At 41.0% G+C, this 20,402-nt stretch overlaps 1 protein-coding gene and 1 long non-coding RNA gene across 2 annotated transcripts in view; one reads left to right on the top strand and one right to left on the bottom strand.

Moving 5' to 3' along the window:
* Positions 1-20,402, top strand: part of DNAH11 (dynein axonemal heavy chain 11) — a 313,899-nt gene that overhangs the window by 284,860 nt on the left and 8,637 nt on the right. Inside the window, 4 exon segments of the mRNA XM_019928507.3 lie at positions 3,062-3,289; positions 8,159-8,350; positions 11,512-11,631; positions 17,698-17,940. Coding sequence (XP_019784066.2) covers positions 3,062-3,289; positions 8,159-8,350; positions 11,512-11,631; positions 17,698-17,940 — 783 coding nt within the window.
* On the bottom strand, positions 571-5,955 carry LOC141279528 (uncharacterized). The gene is made up of 4 exons (XR_012333918.1): positions 5,249-5,955; positions 3,396-3,634; positions 1,526-1,749; positions 571-780 (listed from the first exon to the last, which is right to left on the bottom strand). It is a non-coding gene; the product is annotated as an uncharacterized lncRNA (long non-coding RNA).

Raw genomic sequence — 20,402 nt, 5'->3', positions numbered from 1 at the left:
GGCAGTGCAGAGCACCCCTGCCCAGCGGGAATGAGCCTTTCACACAGCACACGGTGATCTGCTGCTGGGGGGCATGGCGTTCTCTCAGCAGTAATGACACCTCCAAGGGTGACAAGGAGCTCTGCTGACAAGGACGACTACCATTTTTTGAGGGATTTTCTAGCCATTGTGCTTGAAAATTTTAAATATTACAGGGAGCCCCATCGTGCTCCTGACTTACGGATATCTGGAACACTCCAATAGTGCTTGAGGACAGACTGGCTCGTATGGAATACTAAGACGGTTGTCACAGTATCTCTCATTTGCATGTGGCTTTAAAGTTGACACAGTGTTTTTTCATATCTCATTATGTCACGTAACTCTGACTGCCCGTAACTAGTTGTGTCTTATTCCCTTTGCTTATAAATTAAGGGGTTGAGTACTTGGTCCCTTTCGCCTTTCTAGGGCTCACATTTTATGGGTCTATGATTCTACAATCCAGTGTCCTTTGGGGTGGTTCCCTTCACTGGGGATTCTAGTGTCGACCAAAAAAACAAAAAACAAAAAAAAACCGGACAACGTGAGAGCTGTGAATTCAGTTTTATTTGGGACTTAATGAGGACCGTAGCCTGGGAGACAGCCTCTCAGCTCTGAGGAACTGATCCGAAGAGGTAGCAGGGGAGAGGTCAGTATCTATGTGATTCTGGTGAAGGGGGTACATGCAGTCAGGCACACATCTCGGCTGAAGGTTGCTGCTAGCCACGAGGAGCAGATGTTTCCATTCATGATTTTAGTGCTCTTCTAGGTATGAGAAGATGCAAGGAATTGAGCTCATAAAATTTTCTCCCGAAAATATCTAACTATCTGAAGGCCTGTTCTACCAGATTTTCCCAGAACACAGAACGCCTCATTCCTGATCTCTGCCCTGAACTCCTTTCAGGGTGTGTTGAAAGTCAGCCACTGCAGTGGCTAGTGCCTTTGTTCATATAGAACCAGATGGCGAGTGACATTTTTTAGTTTGTACTAGCAAGAATCCAGGAACCAGTGGAGCCCAGGCAAGCTTTAGGGGGCACCTAGGGGCCGAGCGAACTCCAAGCTCACTCCTTCCTCAGCAGGGTGCGCCAGCTGTCTCAGCAGGTCTGGAAATGGCCTTTGACTTGCAGCACAGTGATCCCAAAGGTTCTTACTTATATGTCAGGCTCTTTACTAGGCAACTTGTAGGATACATTATCTCTAATCATCACAGCAAGGTTGCAAGGGGAGGTATTGTCATCCCATTATAAAGGTGAGAAAACTGAGCCTCAGAGTGGTTTGGAGGGCCTCAGGCCACACAGCAGGAAAGTGGCAGAGTCTGTCCGCCAGCAGGCGACGTTCTTTCCGCTAGCCCACACTGCCACCCTCATGCAAATATGACATTGGCCTTCCTTAATGTCTCCAGTATCTGGGGTTGATGCATTCTGCGTTTCTGCTTGAAATAAAATTGGATTCACTGAGAAACTGCCCAGTGTCCAAGAAGAATATAACCTTCTGGGAGAGTAAAACCTACTGCTTAGATGAGACTTCAGTATGGGGACTTGGGATGGTGTGTCCCTTCTGAGCCTCACAGAGTCAGACGGGTAACAGTGGAGGTTTTGTTTTTCCAGAGATAGCAGTTGTTGCTGGGTCCGTTGGGTAGATGCTGAGCTCTCCCCACAAAAGAGAACGTACTTTGCGAGTTCTCATGCATCCGGCGGCTCAGACTGGAGAGAAACTGGGAGGGGTGCAGTCCTCCTCAAGAGAACATAGTGGTCAAAGTAAAATGTTTCTGTTATTTTTATATCTATGCTGCGCTACCCGTCGCCCCCCCCCCCCCAAAAAAAAAGAAATGCAAGTTGTAAGTTTTACCGTTAAAAAACGTCTCAAAAGACCTTATTTGGTGAAGGATCTCCTTTTGGGTATCTATTTTAGACCTTTGATTTTTGTTTCCAGTGGTAAGCCGGTAACTTAGAATGTAACTTTCACTAGTTCTCTCCACACATGGAATAATTGGAGAGGAGAGACTATCCCAGGCTTTTTGGCAGCTTCTGAAAGTTTCTAGGATACATTTGATTGGCAGTTAAAAGAGAAGCATTCTTTGACGAGTGAGAAGCCCAGCATAATAGGAACTTGTTATATTGTTTGTAATTTACATTAAATTCTGTCAGCGTAGGCAGATGATGTGTATGCACATGTTAATGAGTTCCTAACCAAACTCTGCGCTGGTCAATTACTATGATCAGAGATAGCCCCTCTAAGGATATTTAGTTGGCGTTTTATCAGAAACCCACACTCCAGAGAAAACTATCGCTAAGGTAGCAGACTGACACGGTCTTTGTCTCAGAGGCACACCAGATGATTTGTGAATTAATATAATGGAAAAAAATCATTTTTCATGGGCAACATGGGTGGTTTTCAAGATACGTGTATTGGCTAAAAATGTCGCACAAACACTGCTATCCTTGGACAAATGGCCGCAAGAATCTAGCCAGTCTCAAAGCCAGTATCCTCAAGAATGGTTCCCAGGCTGGATTCCAGAGAATGCCAGTGTACAACGATGGCTCACTTGGAGATTTTTCTATTCCCTGACTCCAAAGTCACTGTTAAAATATTTTTACATTTGTTTCATATACTAATGAGTAGGAGTTTGAGTAGAGGAGATTTCCGTCAGTAACAATGAAGTAGGGGATCAGGTGCATTTCTAGCCTTTAGTTTTTATACTTGATTAAACTAACCCAGATAAGTCTTAGTAATTGAGTTTGAACTGTAACAAAGAAAAGTATCAAGAACTCCATCTCAGAAGTGATTGGCGGGTGTTAGAAGTAGGTGAGTGTTAGAAGGAGATTTTGTTTTACAAAGGCAAACTGTAGTGATTTGGAGCACTTAAAGTGTTCAGTGTTCAATTCTGACTTGGTTTCTTTTTTTTCCCTAATGCGCTAGTAAAGGAAACTTTAAACCGTGGTTCTGTGAGTTTCCAACTCATTCATGTACAGGAGAATGTTGTAATCCTATAATTTAAGTAATGTACTTCAGTCTCACAGGAATTCTAAACCATGCTGTTTTTCAGAATGTCCATTTGGTAGCCAAGTGGCTTGGAACCTTGGAGAAACTCCTTGAAAGATTCAGCCAGGGAAGCCACAGAGATTACAGGGTTTTCATGAGTGCTGAGTCTGCACCTACACCAAATGAACATGTCATCCCTCCAGGACTCCTGGAAAATTCCATCAAGATTACTAATGAGCCCCCCACAGGAATGCTGGCCAATTTGCATGCTGCACTCGACAACTTTGATCAGGTAAGAATGCAGAAGCAGCCTGGTCTGACACTGAAGTCCAGGTCTTCTCACAAGACTGTGAGACCTAAAACCACAGCCACACGTGTAACAAGAATGAACCACGTACCTTTCTGAGGAGCTTGCTTATTGAAGACAAACATGGCAGACTAGTATCTCTAAAACCATAGAAAGAGAAAAAGCCATTGTTCTTATTGATGTCGTTGAGAAGATTGATGACGCTGATGATGACGTGGCAGGAGTTTTAGTATACGACTTAATATTTTGATCTGGTTTTGATATTAGTCAATTTAAAGCCCTTCTTTTTAGATTATATCCATCCTGCCTTCAGATTTACATTTTCATGTCCTTCCAAAATAAAACAAATAAATTAGTACCTTTATAAATTAATGACAGTTCTATTACCATTAGTCTGCTTGTTCAAATTACCACATCTGTCTGTGTCATAATCAAGTCTGTCAGTTTCCTTTGTTGCTATTTCTCTGAGCTCCCATTCCTTCCTCTAATTTCTTAGAAATCCTTGATAAACAGCATTCTTATTAGGAGAAGTAGAATAAGCCCAAAAGAGGAAACGCGTATGATGTGGTGATAAATATTCAGCCTCCTGTTAGAAATGTTATTATCCTCTATGAAACATGCCCACATGCTTAACTTTTTCTCTAGGTCCCTCTGGGCTAAGACGAGAAAACCAACATTATGAAGGCATTAAAATAATTGGCCACCTAAGAATATAGTTTTGAAGAATACAGTTAATTGCTCAATTCAATAATTGAGTAGTTTGTGCCTGTTTACCCAATGGGCTGTGTAAACAAAAGGCACTCAAAAACTCTGTTGAGTCTGTTACATGTTTGAAGTATCCTTTTTTGCAAACTAAGACAGGCATGTATTTTATCTTCCCTCAATTTATAATTCCTGGCCATCTGTGACATTCTCAAGCTCTCTCTCTCAAAGTAAGTACAAAAGAGGAGTTTGACGTATTTAAATAGGATTTATCCAACTTCCCAGAACAATTGTCTTTATTTGTGAAAAGTGAGCAGTTCATGAGTAAACAGGCTTCAGCCCAGTTGTCCTTCAGCTTTTTTTTGGTAAGCATCTCTCTGATAATCTGATAAAACTATGGATACTCTCCCCAGGGAAATGCACACTAAAAAAACATTGTTGCATACAATCATAGGGATGACCAGATCCCCCAAAGCCTATGCATGAATTCCTTCCCCAGTTAAGAACAGCATGTTCTAGTTTACTTATGAAAGTATCAGGGTTTTTTTTTTTTTTTTTTTTACTGCTTCTTAGAAAACCCCTTACAATAATTGGTTACATTTATTGAAAAGGGTCTTAAGAACTTCAGGGGGGAATATTTCTTATCTACTGGAAAGGCTCTGAAATATTAAGATTAGATTTGTTCATAAGTAGCAAAAGCAAAGCTAATCAATGTGATTCACTAAATAAACTTTCCATCAAACCTATTCTAGCCCAAACCTGAGATTTTAAAGCTTTGTGACCACCTAGAGGGGTGGGATAGGGAGGGTGGGAGGGAGACGCAAGGAGGAGGAGATATGGGGATATATGTATATGTATAGCTGATTCACTTTGTTATAAAGCAGAAACTAACACACACCATTGTAAAGCAATTATACACCAATAAAGATGTTTAAAAAAAAAGATTCTAAAGAAAATCTAAAAATTTTAAGTCTTTTATGAATGCTGAACTGTTATTATGTTAGAAAAAAATGTGGGTTTTATTCAGATTATGTAATTCAAGGGTACTAGCCTGTGCTCCCTGGCTATCTGTGTATAGGTTTCTAGAACCCTTTTATCAGTTAGAATTATGAAGGAAGTACAAAACAACAGTGGCTTAAACAAGGTTAAAAAAGGTATTTCTGCCACATGAGAATTCAGGAGCTAGGTCATTCAGAGCTCCTTTGTGTCACCACAGAGTTGTCATCAACCCAGTTTGCTTACATTTCACCATTTCTAGGATGGGCTTGCCGTGGTCCCAAGTGGCAGTGAGGGTGGCAGCTCCCATAGCTGTGTTCCAGAATGTAGGATGAGAGAAGGAACAAAGAAGATGACAAAGGGACCATGTTTGCTTTCTTGTAAAGATTCATTCTGCAAGTTAATACACAATACTTCTTTCAACTTATTGGTCAGACTAATTCACACTGCATTACCTAACTGCAAGAGAGGCTGGGAAAGTAAATCTATCTTGGGCAGTGTATGCCCAGCTAAAAGTCAGCAGGAAGGCACTTTAGGGCGGGCAGATAGTGGTCTCCATCACAGACCTCCTCCTCTCCCAAGTCTCCTTGTATCATCCTGGATGTTCTGTGTCGCTGCCGTGGCCCTATCTTGTTGAAGCCTGTGACGTGGACAGAGGGTGATGAATGCCATCTACCTTGGTTCTCATTTGGGTTAGGTAAATGGGTCCCAGTTGCTCCTATTGCCTGGCTGCCCTTCTTGGATGAGAAAAGCACCTGAGGGATCTAGACAAGTTAACTGTTCTGTTTAGGTATTTTCATTTTTCATGCTTTGATTTTCAAGTCAAATTAAATCTGTGTTCTTAATCTTCTCCCCAAGTCAGAATTTATCCTCAAATTTTGACATGTGTATTCATAGCGAACAAAGTGCATTTGATATTGATCCTTTATTACCTTGAACATTCTAGAATATTTATGTAAATATGATCAGTAAGTGACCAAGATGTAAAGAACCTTTTCTTTAGGATGCTGCCTACCTAACCCTCTTTCATCTCAGTAGCACTGCCTCTTGAAGATGTCATAAATGTTTGGGCTCCCTGCATCCCCAGATAACCAGATTTTTGAAGCAAGAATGTAAATTTCTTTTTCTGTAAGATTTGCAGCAGAAACAAATAATGGTAATTGTGCATGTAAAATTGGCATCTGTGTGCATGCAACACTGTTATGTGTGTGTGGATGCCTGTTCTCTGTTCACAATGCTGTTTGTATATTTTCTGATACAAACACTTGATCACTTGCTTTGTAAAAATACAATTGACCTGAAGTGTAGAATGTTAGGCAGACTCGTATTTTTCTTAGGAATGCCTGATTCACATTTTCTTCTCATGTCATTTATATTATCAGAGCGTAATGAAATGGGCATTGACTTACGATTTTGGTTTTTGTTAGCAGTGAGGCTAAAATTAGGTCAGTTATATGAAGTATATAGACGGAAGTAATGTACTAACTGTAGTACTTGGGTTTTCCGTGGACTATATGTAATTCAGGGAGGGTGTTAGGTGACTTGTTGGATCATAAAATTTTGTCACTTCCATTTGGTCTCCTAGAAATGTCTTCCTTTTAAAAGCAATGTATTTTTATATCCTTCAACATTAATTCCACTTACATGGTTTCTCTTTTCTTCTTTCACAAGCTTGCCCTTTACTTGAGGTTTAGCTGTGGAGAAGTTATTTGTAATGACTGTATATTTTTGAGCCCCATAAATTTCCTAGAAGTGGCCTAGTCATTGAGAATAGCCTAGTGATTCAGTTGGGTCAGCAGTGTATGTGGCCTGGCCAATTCTAGAACTGTATTTGGTGGTAACCCTGGATTCTGATGACAGCGATAGAGAAAGAAACGAAAATGCTCTTCTGGTCCTGGACCAAGAGAACAAATCTAGGCTTGGTTTAGACTTTTACTGAAAGGCCTCTGGGAGGCCAGATCTGAGCTCCCACCCCAAAAGGGCTAAACATATTTTGTATTATAGATGCCCACATTGTCAGATCCATTCAAATGTAGACCGGGTGTAATTTGACCGTTTTAAAGGACAAGGCAGGAAGGTGCTGTTTTGGCCTCACCTTCCTCCGCTGCCCACCATCAGTTGAAGGAGCCATCCTCCGTTTTTCCTTGTTTGCCTCACAGGACTGCCAGATTTGAGAATGGGTAAAGTACTACCCTTAAGACACAGATGGCTGTTTTTCACCTTTTAATTTTATGGCTTTGGGGGCCATAACCATATCAGTGTAGCATACCAGGTTTCCCTCTGCATTTGCAAAAAAATCATCTTACGGATCTACTCTACAGGACATATGTTTTCCAATCTTCCATATGCTGTTCTGTTATTCCAACAGTGAGTTTTATTTTCAGCTCATTGGAAGAAAACCATTTGTCGTGGTGGTTGTATCAGTCAAGGGACAGTACAAAATTATAGTGATTCATACAAGATAATCTCTCACACGTAATTGGCAGCTCTGGTGCATGAGATCAGCCACACACCCAAGCTTGTGGTGCCTCCACCGTACCTAACTCCCAGCTTCCGAGTCGTCCAGTCATCGTCATTTGTAGCTCATAGGAAAGGGAAAAGAACGACAACCAGACCAAGCAATTTCCCTTTACGCAAGTGACGTGAAAGTTGCATACGTCACTTCTGCTCAAACTCTGTTGGCAAAAACTTGGTCACGTGGCACATCTGGCTTCAAGAGGGGCTGGGAGATTGCTTTTTGATGAGTGGCTGTGTGCCCAGATAATCGGTATTACTATGGAACCAGGAGGAATGGAGAATTGGCATTAACTTATATTCCGCTACAGTGATGAAATTAAGATGATGGCCTTTTGTCAAACAGATTGTACAAGAACATTTTTGCAGGGGAAATTGATGTCAGGCATTATTACCACTGGCAAAATGAATTGTCTCATTTTCTAGTGAAACAGAAGAATAATTGAAGCAAAATAAAAGCATTCCTCTTAAATCAAGAGACTGGCAAATGCCAGTCTTCTCTTATGCTCTCCTAGCTTAAAACTGCATGTTACCTCTGTCCTAGGTCTCCCTCAAAGTCCTCTGCGAGATGATTGAAAACTCAGACCCTTGCCCTTGGAAACCATATGGATGGATGATCAAACATTCTTTCTTTTCTCCCAGGATACACTTGAAGTGTGCTCCAAGGGGCAGGAGTTTAAAAGCATTCTCTTCTCTCTGTGCTACTTCCATGCCTGCGTTGCTGGGAGACTGAGGTTTGGCCCCCAGGGCTGGAGCCGCTGCTATCCGTTCAATTCTGGAGACCTCACCATCTGCGCCAACGTCCTCTGCAACTACTTAGAGGCAAACCCTAACGTAAGTGCCAGTGGCCAGATAACCTCTTCCGAGGAGTGTACTGAATCTGTCAGTCTTTGGGCACTATCAAAGTGGACCATAATTTCTCTTTCGAAGCTATTATTGAAATAGCTGACACTACATATGCATCCTCTGCCAAGTGTGAGGTTTTACAACAGTGGATGCTCGAACTTTATGAGATGGGTCAAGCCGGTTCTACATCAGCAGCTTAGTGCAAAAAAAAAAAAAAAAAAAAAATGTCCTTCATTATGTTAACAAAAACAGTGGTTTACATGTGCATGTATGCCAGATTCATTAGGCAGGTAATGAAGCATTTGCACAAATGTAATTACATACAGCAATTCTGACAGTTCATAACATTGCATTAATAATCACTACAATTAGTTCTGATGATGGAAGCAATTTACAGCACGTCACATGTACAAATAATGGTGCATTTCCTGCATATGTCATTATTATGTATTAAGGATGCCACCTTGTTGTGACTTTTTCAGTAATGTTCCCCTTGATTTGAAGTTAAAGGTAGATGAATGATTTTATTTCATAGCTAAAATGTGTTCTACAGATGGGAACGGGAATGCTTCATCAAGAACATTTGTGTAAACTCTTATAAACTCAGTGACTGGATTTCAAGAAGGATGAATCATTTGTAAGGATATTCTGGCTTAGTCCTCATAAGGGAAACTTTTTCCATTAAGTTAAATCTGTTAAAATCGAGGTATGTTTGTCAGAACCAACCAGGCATGGTGCTTTAGGCCACACTTTCTATTAAAGGGCCTTTAAAACCATTCAACCATGTTTCTATGTATAAATGGTTCTTTTTTGTTCTTTTGGTAATTATTGTTCTCAAAGTTTTCTCAAGCTTTGAAGATGGTTTGACTACTATCTGAATATGTACACTTTGTACATAACATGGGTGTGTTCTCCCAAGGAACACATTTTGAATAAGTTGTATCCAAGATAAATGGCTTTAATATGGTATGTGATGATCACTGTTCCATATCTAGCATTTTTTTTAATTTATGAAATTCACTTTGAGCATACTTTGACCATTCTAATAAATACTATTTTGTGTTGGTCTTAGCACATTTTGTTTAAAATGTTGCAGGTAGAATTGACTGTTATAATAGTTCTGGAGAGTTCTGGGTAGAAAATGAAATAGACCACTGAGGACTTTTATTCAAGTCCTTCATTACTGTCCCAGGAGGCTGAGGCCAGGAATATTATCCTGTTTCAGCTGGACCCTGTACACAGTTGAGGTAGGAATGAAGGGGAGCAAGAGAGGGGTTGACTCATGTTTCTCTCCGGCTCTCACATCCCAAGGCTCAGCAACACCAGCTGGCCGATTGAATCGTGCTATGTCCTGCTGCTTCTCCCACGGGTGTTCCAGCATCAAGACAGCTTTAGGTTTTAAACACACGCTCTTGTGTCTTAGATGTCTTGACCCAAGTCATTCACCACACATCACATCACGAAGCAAGTTAGTTAGATCTGGGAATTAGGTTGACGTGCCCACATAGTTTGGTTGTACAAGATGCCCTTTTCCGGAAGGTATATGTATAAACTGGGAAGTAGGCAGATGATAGATGATATTTCGAGTCATGAGATTAGATGAGATCATCAAGGTTACAGAGTATAACTGAGAGATCTAAAGATTACGTCTTAGGGAATGCCAACGTTTAACTGTTGTAAGAACTTCGATATTTTTCCATATGAATTTCGTAAGTCTCATCATACGGAAATTCTTGAATGTCAAGGTTGGAAGGCTTTAATTGAAAACATCATTTGGTTGTTTACATTTAAGGTTGGGGATGGGGCTATGTAACGTCTGACTTTGGTTTTACAAAGCCTAGAGGGAATAGGAAGAAAAATTGTTTTTCTGTAGCAGTACCTTTCTCCCACCCTGTGGAGTACAGTTTGGGGGACATGCCCAAGAAGACCTCTACTGAGTAACAACAAGTTCAGATTTTTTTCAGGCTGTACCACTGTGCCAAGGGAAGGGTTACAAAAAAAAAAAAAAAAAAGTATTTGTAAAAAAACAAAGATTTGTGGGAAGAAAATCAATTATTGAGAAGAAGAGATCCCTAGCTGATTAAAATCTTGAGGGAGCTATATATCAGATAATAATGTATAGCAGGCATTAATTAAATGTGATCAGAGAAATAAAGTTAAGAGGTCTCTGTTTCCCATCCATTTCTGTTCTATGCGAGGTAGTCCATGGCATGGCTGAGAGAGCATGGTACAGTGTAGCCACTTTAATTTTTCATTCACATCAAAGTGGCTTAAAAGGAAGACGTTCATTTATTCAAATTATTCAAATTCAAATAAAGTTGTAGCCAAGTACATTGGAATAGTTGAAGCAATTTTACTTGTTCTGTCACATCGTGCAACAAATGAAGGCTATAATTAAGTTTTTACTTGAACTGCTGGGAGGCAGTATACTGCCCCCGAGGGTATAAAGGTTTCTGTCTAGAAAGGCTTCATCACAAACTGGCAGGTTTTGCAAACCCAGAGGAAGCTAAAGGGTAGCAAAGAGGGGCTTCAAACCCTGCGAAGCCAAATAAAGAGGAGATACGGTGATTCCTTGAATAAAACATACTACAGTCATTAGTTACAGCACTTGGAACAGTCATGGAGGCCAGTCATGCCATAGACCGAGCCCTCAAATCAATCTGTGGCAAATGGCTTGGTTTGCCTGGACTTTTGGAAGGTGATGGAATTCTAAGTAACACCCCAAATTCAAATTGTGTAGGTTTTTCTTTCTTTTCCCTGATTTAGATCATAAAACCTGGTATAAATCAGATCATAAAAATGTCATCCCTCAGAGGTCCTAGGAACCAACACCCTCTTGTGGTTTTTAGATGAGGTTCTGAATGTGTAAACCTTAACTGCATAACATGTTCTAGGAATAATCTGGTTTGCTTTAAAATCTTCATTAAAAGCTCCGCTTCATTAAAAGCTCACTGAATGTATTAAAACACACTGAAAATAATTCTCAGCCAATTCAATCCTGGCAATTCAGACAATTCCTGAACCTCTTTTAAATGCTCCTGTAGGTGGGGGCTTGTAGAGAGGCACTTGCTGCTGACTGACTGTTCGGAGGCAGGTGCCCCGAACCCGGAAGTGAACGTTGGCATGATTCCCCTCTCCTCTCCCGCCAGGTCCCATGGGAAGACCTCCGTTACCTCTTTGGTGAGATCATGTACGGGGGCCACATCACAGATGACTGGGATCGCAAACTGTGTCGGGTGTATTTAGAAGAATTCATGAATCCCTCTCTGGTAAGACATTTCTTAAGTCATTTCATAGAGGAGAAAGTTCTAGTAAGATTCTTTTTTAACTTTTTATTTTATATTGGAGTAGAGCTGATTGACAATGGTGTGTTCGTTTCAGGTGTACAGCCCTGTGATTCAGTTATACATACACGTTATCTGTTCTTTTCAAAATTCTTTTCCCGTTTAGGTTGTTACATCATATTGAGAGGAGTTCCCTGCGCTATACAGTAGATCCTTGTTGGTTATCCATTTTAAATATGGCGTTGTGTGCGTTCCAATCCCCTAACTATCCCTTCCGCCCACCCTTCCCCCCCCCCCCCGCCCCCCGTAACCAAAAGTCCGTTCTCTAAGTCTGTGAGTCAGTTTCTGTTTTGTAAATAAGTTCATTTGTATCCCCTTTTTTTTTTTTTTAGATTCTGCATATAAGCGATAGTTTGCTTTCTCTAAGAATTTTTTAAACTGATTTCACTATGTAAATAATTCTTGAACGTTATTGAGGATTCTTGGCCTTTTGTGAGTATATTCTGGCACACCTTCCAGGGAGTTTGGAAGTTTGTTAGAAGTGTAGGATCTTGGGCCCCATGCCAGACCCACAGAATCCGAATCTGTGTTTTAGCAAGACACCTCCCTGCTACCACCGCAGGTGGTTTCTGTGCCCACATGAAGCACCGTCCCATGCACAGACTCATTGGATCTTTGAGATAACCCCGTGAGGTACAGAGCACTGACACTGTCACCCCATTTCATAGACAAAGAGACTGGGTCACGGTGATTTGCCCCAGGTCTCCCAGTTATCCCAGGCAGGGGCTCTAGCCAGATGTATTGATTTCAATTCAGCGGCTCAGATACAAGTGAACTCTATAGTTCTTTCTCTGGCACAGAAGCCATGGAGTATTCTAAATTTTGATCACTAACTCCTAACTAAATATGTGCTCAAGAAAACTGCGGTGATGTGAGAGGGCAGTTCTTCCTTCTGTGAGGAAGGGGCAGAGCTCCCTTGTACTGGAGTTTGAAGAGGCCAGGTACCCTTTTCCCATTTCTCATCTTACTAGCCCCATGTCTGTGTACACCAACACACCCACATGGTTTGTGACGGGTGCTGGGTTTTCTGGAAAAAGCACTCAGTCCTTGTCTTCCATACTGAAGTAGCTGAAAGTGGTGGCATACTTTTCTCATGTCTCTCTCCAAAGGTTTCCAGGTTCATGGCCATTGCCTGATTATTTCTTGGAAACCCAAGGCACCCTCCACCGTGCCATCTCTACTCCCACTTGGGCAAGACACCAACTGTGTTTAGAGCTGTGCCGTGTATTTTTTTTAAAAATAGTTTGAGCAACCTCCTGTTCATAATTTCTTGAGAACTTCATCTCCTAAAAGCATTATGCCTTCCTCAAGTCCATTTTGAGAAGTAATATATCATGTATTAGAAAACATGGTGTACTGTATGTAGTCTCATATAGAAAATGGAGGACAGATTATTTTTTGCTACTTTTAATAATGTTAAACAATTTGGGGACAAGGCAGGGAAAAAAAAAAAGGCTTTCCTGCCACGTGACCATTATTTGTTTCTTTTGACTGTGAGTCTCCTGGTCTTTCCTTAGTTCTAATGAGTAAGGTTTCACGGGTCAGAAAGACACTTTCAATTTAGCGCAACTGGAAGTCACTCCTCAGAAGAGGTCTGGGAGTACGTTACCATAGAGATGGGAAAGATAAACAGGGTCGGGTGTGCTACCTTTACAGAGGCTGATTTCTCTGAATGATGGTGGAGGTCAAGGGGCAGAGCGACAAACTCACTCTGCTCTTCCCTCTCTGGTTCTGGCCTGAGGATGAGAGTGAATTACTGTTGCCAACCGAGACAGTCCATTAACCTTCACAAGCCTGAACTCCCATTCACATAATTGTAAAATAAATATAGATGATGCAACCTGAGGGGCATCTCTGGTGTGTGCATTAGCCCTTTAGAAATTTAGGTACCTGCCCTTCCATGCTGCTCTGGTGAGGTTTTCAGGATGGAGATGCCCATTTGCAGTCCTGCATCCTCACCAGAAAGCACTACCTTGTCAACTCACCAGAGCAAGCTAAAGCACTGACTGGTTTGGTGGCAGAAACTGCAAAATCCCAATTATTTTGTTCTATACAGATGTTTCCTGCTCATGCTGTTTACGTTATTAAGAGCTTAAGCTAACACTTCAGCATCTTGCAGGATGTCTTTTAGCCGCTTCTCACATTGGTTAACTTATTTGGCAATTAGTGTCTTTGGTTACATGGGCACGTGGTCAAACCTTGGAATGCTTTCAGTGGCTTTGTCGTGTTAGGAGGATGAATGAGTTTCTTGTTGGGTAAATGACACGGCATTTAGAGAGGGCTCCCCAACGGCAATGTGCTTTAGAGGGTTCCTGGCCAAAGTTAGGGAATTATAATTAATATTCTTCTCTCATGTAAGGTGCATACTTGGCAATGCTAAACAAGTAATACGGTAAGTTACTTTTGGAAAATAAGGTATCAGGTCACCTGAAAGCTGTCAAATATTAACAGCTTAAAAGTTGGGCTTTGAAGTAAAACAAAATGACAAAAAAGCTCGGGTTCAAATTCAGTGCTCCCTTGTGTTTGCTGTGCAATTTTAGATACATCACGGAACCTGAGCCTCTGTTTATTCATTTGTGAAATTAGGGTACACAGTAGCAGTCACTCAGCATCCTCTCCTCCTCAACCTACCCCACTCCCCAGCGCCAGGCGACCACTAATCTACTTTCTGTCTCTGTAGATTTGCCTAATCTGGACATTTCGTATAAATGGAATCACACAATATCGGGCCTTTTGTGTCTGACCTCTTTCACTTAGCATGTTTTCAAGGTTCATCCATGTTATAGCATGTATCAGTACTTCATTCCTTTTAAGGGCCAAATAGTATTCCATCGTATCGATACACTATTTTGTTTATCTGTTCATTGGTTGATGGATATTTGCGTTGTTTCCACTTCGGGGCTATTATGAATAACGCTGCTTTAAATATTCATATATGTGTTTGCATGGACATACATTGCCACTTCTTTTGGGTATATACATAGAAATGAAATTATTGGATCATATGGTAACTCTATGTTTAATGTTTTGAGGAACCACCAAACTGTTTTCCAAAGTGGCTGCATCATTTTATATTCCCACTGGCAATACACGAGGGTTCCGTTCTCTCCACATCCTCGCGGTGGCTGTGAAGTGGTATCACATTGTAGTTTTGTTTTGCATTTCCCTGAAGACTAATGATGTTGAGCATCTTTTCCTGTGCTTATTAGTCATTTGTGTGTCTTCTCTGGAGACAGGTTAATTTAGAACTACTGATTCTTTGAGGCCTAACAATAACTTTATCAAACAGCCCTCCCCCAAAGGCAGGACAGGTGGCCACAGTGCAGAGAGTTAGGGTCCCATCAGCAAGAAGCAGCTTTTCATAAAAGCCTCTCAGTGGGATGGGAGAAGGCTTGGATTTAGAATCAGGATTCCCAGAGCTCCTTGAGTATGTTGACATTTTCACAGATTTCTTAAAGTAAGAGAACAGAAGTCTCTGTGTGAACTAAGCCTTGCTTATCGAGCTTTACTTGTTTGACATCATAGTAGGAACTTACAGTAGGACATTCTCAGGTTTTGTTTTTCCTTCTAGAAATTTAGGGTGTGCTTGAGGTAATCAAGGCACAGGAAAGACTAAAACTAACCTTTGTAAAAAGGCTGCTATGTGCCTAGCTATTTGCATACATTGTCGTTAAATCTCATGGCCACACTCTTTAGGTTGCTATTAGGATCCCCATTTTACTGATGAGATTGAAACTCAGATAAACTGTCATTTTTTGAAGACCACCAAACCGCTCGGGGAGGGGGAAACCGAACCAGATCTGTCTGGCTATAAACCTAGCCCTTCCCGTTGACTTTGCTGTTTGCCTTTGTTTTGCCCACATGGGGAAGGCACTCTTCACATATTTGTAAACAGACTGCCTAATTGTCTTTCCAGAAAACATGGACCATTTGCACTCCCACCAGCATTCTATGAATATTCACTCAAATGTCCAGTCCCCAGGCATTTTGAAAAGTTCCAAGTGGTTCTACTTTTTGGTTACTTTCTTTGCTTGAAATTCTGTTTAACTTTGGCTGTATTGAAAAACAATTAACTGTGGCTCTTAAATTTTAACTATTGAGCACTAATAGGGAAAATCAAGTCCTTGTTTGTAGGGAATACATTTTGGCTTGGAGATGTTTAGTCTAACTTCTGGTTTTAGTATTCATATTTTGTGCCCGCATTTTTATTTTGGCTCATTTATCTATCCAGTAATGGTGAGGTTAAATCCCCTTCACAGTTTTGTTTTGGTCACGCTGAGTCAGGTAAAATTTTAATTTTGATTATTTTGATATATAAATGTGAAATGATAGGAAATGTGAATAAATGAATAAAACAAGCCTAGCTGATGGATACTGGTCACGAGAGAGTCTGCATTGCTCCTTCTCATGTTTATTGGGTCCAGGTCTCTGTTTCTGGCAATACGAAAGACTGGATAACTTGAAAATTCTCCCGATACAAAATAAAAATAGAAATTCTGACTTTAACATTTAAAGTGCCTTTTTGAATTCAGGAGAGCAATTTAGCATCATCCCTAAGGACATGGGCTCCCTGGGCAATCTGGGATTGCAGGTTTGAGGAGGAAGGAACGAACTGCCGCTACTCACAGATGACATGATTGTGTAGAAAATCGCGCTGATTTTGTCTCCATTGGACTGTGAGTTCCTTAAGAACTAGGTCATACGAATCTCTTATACTTCCACGGCTTACTGGGGTATACTAGGTGATCAGTTCATACGATTGAATGAATTAATGAATAGTCACTTTGTCTCCAGGTGATAGTGAGGGGACCAGATAGCATGAACATACACAATTACAGAGACAAACCCCATTTTCAGAAAATGATTTTAAAATTGTAGGCCTAAAATAGCTACATTAGGTGATGGTTTTTAAAAACTAGCATTCCCTGTACATTTAAGTGCATGTAGACAGAATTCACAGCAAGAGAGGCTGGGAAAATTAAACAGAAGTGTAATGGTCCCCTGGGAACTAAAGAACAATCGGGGGAAAAAAAATCTGAGATTACACTGAGTTAACCAGAAAAGTATAAGCGCTGGATTGACTGCGTTTATAGCTGGTCAGAGACTGAGGCCCATAAATTGTTTAGTTACATTTTGGTATTTCTGCTTGCATTGCCTTGGTTGAGAGCATTCTTCCCGGTGGAATGTCTAACCCTTCTCCCCGACCTGAATGAAGTGGATGGGTGTGATTAATGCCTGATAACTCCAGCCGCTCACTCATTAGGCAACTTTGGATTGAGCACCAGTATGTGCTAGCTAGCAGCTGCCCCAGGGTCTACAGATCTTGAGATGAGCTACACAGACTCTGCCCTGAGAAGCTCAAAGTCACGGGGAGGTAGCACTCATTTGACTTTTAGTGTATACTGCCCTATAACATGTTAGTTACACACACTCCCACGTATTTTTTAAGATAGGCACATGTAATTATGCATGTTTACAAAATCTACGTGCATAATACATAAAATAGTTTGAAGTAGTACTGCAGAAAGTACTATTAAGTCATACTAAAATGAGTTCAGAATTAAGATTAAAATCAAACATATGCCCAGGCAAGTTACTCTGAACCTCAATTTCTCACTGCAAAATGGGGATATCTGGGAGAATCAATGACTTCAAGCATGCAACAGGGTGACCAATACACAGTAGATGGCTCAGCACCTGTCCGTTCCCTTTGTGTGCATGTATCGTGTTACCCCAAGCAAACCGCAAACCAGGTCTTCTTAAGGATGGGATTCATGTGTGTTCCTTGGACTCCTCCCCAGAGGTCAGCGTGGTACCATACACAGAGCAGAGTGATTGATTACAAGAGGGTCAAGAGATATTTTAGAGAGCTCGCTATCGATCCAGCATTGTGCTGGGACCATCTTACCGGAGTGTTCTCAAGGTGTTTGGGAAATGAAGATTGATGTCCACTTAGATTTGGAATAACTGACTTTTCCTTTGTGGTTGAAGGTTGATGGTGAACTGATGCTGGCACCAGGATTTGCTGCCCCACCCAATCTGGATTATTCAGGCTACCACCAGTATATAGAAGAGATGCTTCCTCCGGAAAGCCCAGCACTGTATGGCCTCCACCCAGATGCTGAAATAGAATTCCTGACAGTCACATCCAACACTCTCTTCAGAGCTTTGCTGGAGATGCAGCCCAGGAATGCACTCAGCGGTGAAGAGCTGGGACAGTCCACAGAAGACAAGGTAGAGGGTCATTCTTTCTTTTCTATTGAGTTATACTGTATATACAGTAAAGTACACTAATCCTAAGTGCACAGCTAATGAAGTTTTTACCTTTGTGTGCACATAACCACCACCTGGATCAAAGTACAGAACATTTCCAGCACTCCAAAAGGATAGCCCTGCCCCTTACTGATCAGTACCCTCTGCACCCCAGACCAAAGGTACCCACCCTCCTTACCTGTCGCCACAGACTAGATGGAGTAGATTTCCCAGTGTTTAAACTTCAAATACATGCAGCCTTACAGGATGTACTAATTTATGTCTGGCTCCTTTCACTCCACATTTCATTGTGAGATTCATCCATGCCGCTGCATGAACCAATGGTTCATTTCTGTTTAGTATTTTACTATGTAATTCTTTATTTATATATATAAAATTCTTAATTTGCTCCTTCTATAGGGGGTGGGTGTTCGGGTTCTTTCTAGCTTTTCATTACAATGACTATCACAGCCGTGCACATTCTTGTATAGTCTTTTGTCAGCATACAAAGGTTAACTCCCAAAGCTATCTGCTCATAATACTCATTCCTGTATACCCAGAAGTGGAATTGTTGGATCAAAGGGTATAATGTTCAGCTTTAGTAGATACTCCCAGTTTTCCAAAGTGGTACAACCACTCCTACACACTTCCACCCACCAGCAGTGTGTATGAGTTCCAGTTGCTCCTGCTTCTTGGGGTCTTGTTAGGAGTCATGGTATTTCTTTGTGGTTTTAACTTTGCATTCCTCAGTTAAGGAATAATACTGAACATTTTTTCATACGCTTATGGCCGTTTGGATACACTTCCGTGTGAAGTACCTGTTCCACTTGCTTGCCCAATTTCTAATTGGGTTGTCAATCTTTTTCTTACTGATTTGTAAGAACTCTTTTATTTCAGATGTGTGTCCTTTGTTAGGTGTATGTATTGCAAATTTCTTCTCCACATGTGTGGCTTGCCTTTCATTCAGTGTGTTTTTGGCTCTGTCATTTTGTTACAGTGTCTTTTTTCACCTTTTCTTGGGAGATTGGCATTATCCTTCTTTTGAAGGTTCTTATTACCGTAGAATGATGGGGATGAGAAATGGACATCAAATAATTTTTTTTACCTTTGGATTAAAATCTTACTTCTCATTAATGTAAAACCTGAAGAGCTTATTTTTCCCTCAATAAATTAGCCTCTGTTTCTCTCAGAATTATCAATCAAGGATTCAGTGTGTGGAAACACAATAAACATCAGGTCTAATTATAGTGAGGTCCCATTCATTGAGACACTTGTTTGTAATTTAGAAGCTTTAGAATTTGTTACAGCACGTTTTATCCTATATACTAACATCTTCCCTATATGAATTTAGATTTTTAAAAAGATGAACGTATTTAAAAATCCATCCATTTGGGAAGCTCTATAGTGTTAATAGATGCAGAGAGGTGGATGAGGTCTTCATCTGGTTCTGGGGCTTCAATCTCGCCAGGGAGGCAGCTGATCATTACACCAGAAAATGCAAAGCAAATGAGGTAAAGATGCCTCAGCATCTCCTACAAGCAGACTGGTTGTACCAACCACCATCTACTAGGTGTTTATATACTAGGCACTATAGAAAGTGCTTTACAAATATGCCAATTTAATCTGCAACAGCTCTGAGTAGTATCGGAATCTCTTTTGGAGATAAGCTTAGGTGACTTCCCAAAGCCAGACAGCTAGAAAGGGCCAGTGAAGGAAACCAGATTGTAGCTGAGTCCCAAAGCCTTTCTTTGACCTAAGTTCTCTACAGCGCTGTGTTTCATACTCTGTACTGCTGCTGTAAATAAGCTCAAGATTTCAGGATCTGACAAATGACCTGCCAGGGTGCTAATAAAGCAATCTGCACGCATCCCGTCAGAGCCACAGGCAGTAATGCGAGAAATAAATGAAAGAGGGAAAGCTGCCTGAGGCTGAAGACAGGCAGTATCTTCCGACCTTTTGTCCTTCTTAGGTATTTGTTGGTTTTCCCAGCTCTGTAAAACTGCATCGTTGGAATAAATATCCACATCAGAGCACTATGTACATATGCACGTCTTCAGTGAACAAATCCTTCATTTCTTTAGGGCAACAGCTACAAAAGATAGAGGCTTCCTTGTTGTTGGAAATATTGATCCAAATTGCCCCCCAAATTTTAGGATGTGTCAGTTGCAAGGGCAGCATCGCAGAGTCACCAGAATTAACTCAAGTGTAAAGGGCATCTTTGGTTCATGTGACTTTTCAAATAACTTTTCTAAAATAGCAGATTGCAAAATGGCCTACCCAGATATTGGGGTTCTCCATCCTCTGATCATGTCTTTAGAAAGAAGTGAAATGTAGTCGATGAGAGAGAGTTCTTATGTTCCCTAAATGCTAACAGTAAATAAACTACAAATAGTAGCACCTCCCTGACGAGACTGTGGGATGTCAAGGAGGGGAGGGCTGCACCG

This window comes from Tursiops truncatus, chromosome 9 (assembly GCF_011762595.2).
Source record: "Tursiops truncatus isolate mTurTru1 chromosome 9, mTurTru1.mat.Y, whole genome shotgun sequence".
Taxonomy (NCBI): domain Eukaryota; kingdom Metazoa; phylum Chordata; class Mammalia; order Artiodactyla; family Delphinidae; genus Tursiops; species Tursiops truncatus.
Note: the sequence above shows the minus strand (reverse complement) of the source record. Positions and strands in the feature narration are given on the sequence as shown.